We start from the raw sequence: 7,390 nt of genomic DNA, 5'->3' as shown, positions 1-7,390 counted from the left end.
ACGCATCGATGCGTATCGCCAGGCGGACGGGCGCGGGAACTGCACGAGAGCGTGTGCAGGTGGCCATAGGCCGGAGCGCTCGCGGCTTTAATTGCTTTTAAACTGTTTTTCCCAGCAGAGCGTCGGTTCTGTTGAGCGGTGTGACGGTGGCCTGGCTGCGCGGGGGAACAACCCTGACCTCTGAACGCAGTAATTGTGAAATTTGGTGTCCTGATGAATCAATTTGAGCTCTTTGGTCGAATCCAAACATCATCCAGCTGCTTTTAGAGACTGGATTATGATTGCATAAGTAACCCGATGTGGATTTGATCTGACCCTGTATTTTATGGGGGTTCTTTTATAACTAATTTTGAAATGTTTAAAGAAAAAAAAAATAGCACATAATATTTTCTTTTATTGATCACAAGTGTTTTTTTTGTTTTTTTTTTGTCGTAACACATTTGTTTGCCCTCTTTTGGCAGAACTACTGTTGACTCCAAATTTCCTAACTTTGGAAATCTGCCCTGAATAATTATTAACTACTTCTGTCTGGAGCTGGGATTTTGTTCCAATCCACAGAGGAACTTTGTTATTCCTGACAAAATGTGTGTGAAGTATCTGGGATTTGTGCTTCTGGCTTGGCTTCCTGGCTTTCTGCATGGTGAGGTTTCCCTCCCCTACCCATTCATTTTTATCCACTTGTTAATAATAATAATAAAAAAGAACAATTTACTGACTGATCTTTTTGTGTGTGTCTTTCTTTCAGCTCAAAATCTTTGTAATCCTCCTGAGCTCCCTCATGGCTATTTTGTCCCACAGCAAGAAAAATATGATCAAGGACAAACGTTGACTTATAGCTGTGACACTGGATTCAAGCCGGTGGTGGAGGGCTGGTGGGCAACAAGCACATGCCAGAACGGTGAATGGACTCATACCCCTCAGTGTATAGGTGAGTACCGGATTACCCACAGGGCTTGTGACACTAAGTAAAAACCAGCATAGGAGTGGATTTTACTGTACTGAAGATTCATGTTTACAGGCAGTGTCCTGAACAACAATATTCTTTACAATGACCTATGTCACATATCACCAGTGACGTCGGACCACTTCTTTCAGTAACGAGTAATCTAACGCGTTGCTATTTCAAATCCAGTAGTCAGACTAGTTACTTATTGAAATCACTGTGCGTTACTATCTTCTTTTGTTATTTAATCGTATTTCCTCTACGCGGGTTAGGGTAGAGATGTCTTGTCGAGTGACCGACATCTCTAATGTAAACAATGGAGAGAGATGTGCGTTTTGTTGGTGGAAAAACTGGAACTATTTTGAGTTTCTGTCGGCCTGACCGATTATTATAAGCGACTTTGGGCTTCATTTTTTAAAAAGTCGTTTGCAAATTTAATGAGTGGCGGGTTGCGCCTTTTTGGGCTCGTTTTTGAACGTGAAGTTACTCATTTGGGCTTTGGAGTAAGCAGAGACTCATAATAAATCCCAGAATTTGTCCGTCATTAAGGTAGTTTTACTCTGTCTCTCCATCATTTCCCGGATGTCTTTGTTAATGTTAAGTTAAAATATTACCTCTGAATGACGTCGAGCTTCGCGTTGCGCTCCAGAAAACTGCAAACATCGAGACCAATATGAACAGCGCAATAAACGTGAAAACATCCATGAATAAACGTGTCCGTAGTTGTCAATAATTATAATGGCAACTTAACGCCATTTTAATTATGAATATTAAGATAAGTGTCACAAATCTGTGCAGCCATCCGAGTTGTGGAGCTGCAGGAGGAGCTCTGTGCACTGTGACAGTAGACACAGAGCCGTAACGCAGAACCTGGAGGCTGGGTGGAGAGGGGGTCTTTAAAATCCATCTTAGAGATTTCCAGACAACAATGGACCACACAAACTACTCACAATTTTTTTCTTTTTTTTGTACTGTTGTAACCATTAAACCAGTGGTCCCCAACCACCGGGCTGCGGATCGGTACCGGTCTGTGGACCAATTATTACCCCCACACCCCCCTCAAAATAGATAATTAAATATTCCCGTTTCCTAGATTATCTGAGTCTGGATGATTTAATAATTGTCGGCAAATTTTCCAAACCTCTGTGACCACACACATGACATGAACCAATAAAAGTAAAAGAGGTTCTATCGATCGTGTGTCCAGCCACACATGAACGATTCCACTCAGAAACATCCCGATTTCAGAAGAAAATCCTCTAAAACCCTCCGATAAACAAACGCGGATGACGACATAGAAGCAATAGTGATAGTTTGTGGACTCATTTTAAGCTAGCCAGTGTCAGCTACGCATCAAGCCCAGGCTGAAAGAACAGACTTATAAATTATTTAGGCTATGTCACTTTAATGATGGATAGCTAAAAAGTTACCGGGTTCCGCTCCAAATCCTCTCCTTATCATTTCTGTTATTTCTTGTACTAAATGCTGAATAAACATTCATGCTGTTTCCCTAGCAGAACAAGTGAGAGTCGGGCCGGGTGGCGGGGCTAATGACCGGACTTTTTATACCAAAACAATAAAGCTCATGATAATTTAACTTCACAACACAGACGTGCCCGAGCTTACAAGTTTCACCACCACAGAGAGCGGCTGTCATTCTAAAGCCATCTAACATGAAGTAGCCTACAACAAACCAGGAGAGTAATGAAACATCAGGCTACTGGTCACCAATGATGAAACGACACAAATTCAAATCAGTTCAGAACCGTGGATAGTCGGATCATTTTGACACTCGTATCAATTTCATCTCAGAGCCTAGAGCCTGAACTGAGCACGCAGCAGCGCGTGTTGAAGCGGTACGCAGAAGCACGCATGCGCAGCGTGTCGCAGAACCTTGTGCACCTCTGGATCTTTGTAACACACCAAACACAGCAGGATGATCGGTCACGATTATCGCAAGCTCGAAACGTTCTAAGATTGTGGTAAGGGGAAAATTGGGGCAAAAAAAGAGTAACAGTACAATTGCCAAGCCTTGACCGGTTTGCGGCAATAAAAAGGTTGGGGACTCCAGTCATTGTGCCCCTCCAGGAAGACGTTGTAGCTAAATAGAACCACAAACCAGATATAAATGAAAAATGTAAAATAATGAATTTGTGTCTCTATCACACAGCATGCAGACTGTGGCCCATATCTTTAAAATAATTATCTAACTCCTACCTTTCTCAGATAGTAGCTCCTGTTTTCCACCTGCTATTGAAAATGCGAAGTACGAAGAAGCGCAAAGGGGTTCGTATAACAACGACGACACGATCAAGGTCGCCTGTGAAGACGGGTTTGTCATGAAATCCCACTCCAACCGAATTCAATGCTCAAATGGAGGATGGCATCCCCTGCTTGTTTGTGAGAGTGAGTCCATCAGATGTTTGAGCTGAAATATTAAAGGGACGCAAGGAAATGCTTAAAGAATCAATATTAGGTTTTGTGTTTGTCCTAAAGATCGCACTTTTATTTTACAGGAAGCGATAATGCATGTGATGTGCCTGGTAAAATCCCCCATGCAGTTATCATCAATCAGGAACCCAAGGAGGTTTACGGCCATAACACTCAGCTGGAGTATCAGTGTGAAAATGGATACACTACAGGTCAAGCACATAACCAAAGAACTATTACTTGCCAATATGGAGCCTGGACTGGAGCACAGCCATGCAGTAAGTGGACAAAGACACTGCAACTAACATGTTCTGCTACAGGAGTGAAGCGTGTTTGAGCTACAGTGAGACGATCAGGTCAAAACCAGACAGCCTTGTAAAAGCCGCAGAGTTTGGTTGGTGTTACCATGGTTACCACACCATCAGTCTTTCCACCTCTGAAAATCTGTTGGAGGCGTCACTGATTTAGAACAAATAACAAGATGATTCTGCCTCTGCTCTGTTTGTTCCAGCACCTTCTACTGGACCCGGATCAACCAACACTCATCCTACTGTTACATCCAGTAAATAAGCACATTCATTTCTTCATTAATATTACATGTATTTATCTCGAATGTAACCAAACTAATCTATGCATTTCTTAAGAGTTAATTAATTAGAGTTAAGGGATTTGTTGATTTGTTTGAGAATAGAAAGTATGAGATGAACTAAGGAACTCGACTTTAACAGTTTTATGAAATTCTATTCTTCCTTTACAGTCGATAATTGTGGAGCGTTCCCTCAGGTTCCAAATGGACTTCTTGTGCAACAGCAGCAAAGTTATTTGAAATACAAGTGTCAGATCTATTACAAGTTAGTGCAGGGGTGGGCAATCCTGGTCCTCGAGGGCCAGTGTCCTGCAACTCTTAGATGTCTCCCTGAACCAACACACTTGGATCCAACAGCTGAATCGCCTCCCAAGTGCAGTCAGGTTCTCCAGAGTCCTGCTAATGACCTCATTATTTGATTCAGGTGTGTTGAAGTAGAGATACATCTAAAAGTTGCAAGAGACCGGCCCTCGAGGACCAGGAGTTGCCCACCCCTGAGTTAGTGGGTCCTGACACAGTGGTGTGTCACAAAGGAGGCACGTGGTCCGAAGTCCCAACATGTGAATGTAGGAGGAAAACAACATTGAAACTGTTTCATAAAGAAACAGACATAAAGAAAAGTGTTTTTTCAGGGGGCGCTCATGATTCCAGACATTGTGACTCCACAACTGCAGAGAAAGAGACAGTAACAGCGAACGACCCATACAGTAAAGTCAAGCGCTGCGATATATTTATAGTTTTCTCCTCTTACCACAGCGATCACTTATTAATAATCGCAAGATAAACATTAAGCCTAAAACCATACTACTGCAACAGACTGAATGTTCTGCTGTATGTGTGGGACATAGCTGAGTGTTTTCTTTTTTTGTTTTGTTTTTGTTTTGATGGCGTTGTTGTCAGTTGCACTGGCAACGAGTCTGCGCGTATCTGCGCATATACAGAAACCGAGAAAGCAGTGGTTTTGAGATGTACTTTAACGGGTTTTCGCTTTGCTGTGCATAAAAATTAATAATATCTACATGTCCAATTTTGATTGACCAAGCAGAATTATTCTACGGCAGCGCGGCTACGGTGACATGCAAAAGAATACTCTTTTTGCCTTTAAAAGCCGCAGAAAGAGTTTGAATAGAATCCATCCTATTCTATTCACCCTTTGTCCCTAATGGGGTCAGGAGGGTTGCTGGTTCCTATCCTCAGCTAATGTTCTGGGCGAGAGGCGGGTTCACCCTGGACAGGTCACCAGTCTGTCGCAGGGTAACACAGAAAACAGACAGGACACACAACCATTCACACACACACTCACACCTAGGGAGAATTTAGAGAGACCAATTAACCTGACAGTTAATTTTGGACTGTGGGAGAACCCGGAGAACCCGAAGAGAACCCACCATACACAGGGAGAACATGCAAACTCCATGCAGAAAGACCCCGGGCCGGGAATCGAACCCAGGACCTTCTTGCTGCAAGGCAACAGCTCTACCAACTGCGCCACTGTGCAGCCCATCATCAACCCTGCTTACTCTTTCTTTAAAAAACGCCCCACTAAATTTAAACAGTAACTCATGATGACCTTCCGTGTTCAACAGGGTTTACATTAAGATGGATTAATACCATCAGCTGACTGACTCAGTGAATTACATCAAATGTGTAATAAGCTGTTGGTGTGTGAAGCATTTCTTTTACATCAGTAATGTAAACATATTTTAGCACATGAACACAACGTGTTGTCATGGTTACCGCTCCCCACAAGGTTTAATGTGACTGCAGGAGTTTTAAGTGTAATCACCGGTACAGATGGATTTGTTACAGGAACTAAAAGAATGAAGGCTTTTATTTTGGTCAGTGGAGCCTTTCTGTCCTGCACTCAGCAGCTGAGAACGACGTCAGTCAGCATCCTGCAGTTAAAGTCCTTCTGAGCATTAACATGAACAGCCTGGCTGTGGACTCTACAGTGGATAGGCACAGCAGAAATGAACAGCAGAGAATAGAAGGTTCCCAAAATGTACAGTCTGGAGTGAAATGTTTCAGGTCACTTGACTGAACCACAACATTACTCTCCTTCACAATGTGAGAGATGATTGAAACGAAACACTGGGAATATTCAACTATTAAAACAAACAAAAAACTCGTCACAGGTTTCTGGGTCTGATCTCGTCCCAGAGGAGCAATGTAGAGTCTGCTGGCTTGTCCTTATTACAACTCCAACTACATTTTGTAGATATTACAACTACAAACTAGCAATCAGGCCCGAAATCTAGTTTAACATCCATCATGCTACTTCCTGGAAAATGTTCCTACAGTCAGAATAAATCACCAGTCAGGATATTGTAACAGAGACATGCTGTGTGACTCTTTTTGGTTTAGTCTGTTGTAATTAAGACTCATGGCCACAACTAACCATCTAGTTCTGATTTTGTTCAGATGTGTGAATAAAATGTGATATTTGGTTCATTTTTGTTTCTAAACAGTTTGATCTTCTTTTGTTTCTTTAAACTTTCAGCAGGTTCCTGTGTGTTGGATCTGAGTAGATTGAATATTGGTCAAACTATACAGATCAACATGGAGGATAGAGAGACAAAGACGATTGAATGTACAAAGTGGAAAGAACACTGGATGTATGCAAAGTGCTCTAATGGAAAAATAGAAGCAACCAGTTGTGAGTAACATGATAAATAAATTTATTTTGTTTCCAGGTAATCTATGATGTAATTTGTTTTAGTTAAAAGGCTTTAAGCAGCAAACCCAAAGTAAAAGATTGCTATTAATTTTAGATTCAATTTCAATTTAGTATCAGGGAAGACGTTCATTCATTCATTGATTCACTTGATCTAAAAACAACAACATGAAACCAGGAGAATTTTAATAAAGCAGTTGTTTTTTTAATTTACAAACATTTTTAAAATGACTCATTTCCTTATTCATTTTATGTGAAATTCAAAAAATACAATCCATAAATGTTTTAATGAATCCAACATTTATAAATGAGTTCTGTTTGTCTATTTCCAGGTTGCAGCAGGTACACCATTGATCAAGTAAGTGTTATTATTGGACACATCTTTCCAATAATCACATCAATCTTAGACAGTTTGTCTGCTGAGATGTTAATCACTCCTAAATTCACTTTATTTGTTGTGTCTTCTTATTAGAACCGTTGCTGGTTTAACTCGATGCAGTAACATTTCCCTGCTTTGGATTCATCCACCGCAAGCAGAGAAGGAAGTGACATCAGAGATACTTCTGACAGAAACAGAAGTATCTCTGGAAGGAAACTTTTTCTTTTTTTTAGTTAATTTCTGTTGATTGTTGGTTGACAGCAACTATAAAATGCTTGACTTTGTCTAAAAATAAAATGTTTCGACAACCTTCAGGGTATCCTTTGTTTTGTTCTCCCTCACACTGTGTTCAAAATGATTTTCGACTCTCATCGTCTG

General features: G+C 41.2%; 1 protein-coding gene across 2 annotated transcripts; it reads left to right on the top strand.

Annotated features, from left to right (window-relative positions):
- Window positions 1–7,326, top strand: LOC122841811 (complement factor H-related protein 2-like). 2 transcript variants are annotated; one of them, XM_044135364.1, is made up of 9 exons: window positions 1–189; window positions 462–640; window positions 746–928; window positions 3,170–3,349; window positions 3,460–3,651; window positions 3,885–3,935; window positions 6,463–6,615; window positions 6,966–6,991; window positions 7,106–7,326. In XM_044135364.1, the coding sequence occupies exons 2-9, from the start codon at window positions 583–585 to the stop codon at window positions 7,133–7,135; spliced, it is 873 nt and encodes a 290-aa protein (XP_043991299.1). In that variant the 5' UTR covers window positions 1–189; window positions 462–582; the 3' UTR covers window positions 7,136–7,326. The 2 variants fall into 2 exon arrangements, with proteins under 2 accessions (XP_043991299.1, XP_043991298.1); XM_044135363.1 differs by having other exon boundaries at window positions 5–189; window positions 6,460–6,615.
- The last annotated feature ends 64 nt before the right edge of the window (window positions 7,327–7,390 follow it).

The sequence above is a fragment of the Gambusia affinis genome, linkage group LG12 (assembly GCF_019740435.1).
Source record: "Gambusia affinis linkage group LG12, SWU_Gaff_1.0, whole genome shotgun sequence".
Taxonomy (NCBI): domain Eukaryota; kingdom Metazoa; phylum Chordata; class Actinopteri; order Cyprinodontiformes; family Poeciliidae; genus Gambusia; species Gambusia affinis.
Note: the sequence above shows the minus strand (reverse complement) of the source record. Positions and strands in the feature narration are given on the sequence as shown.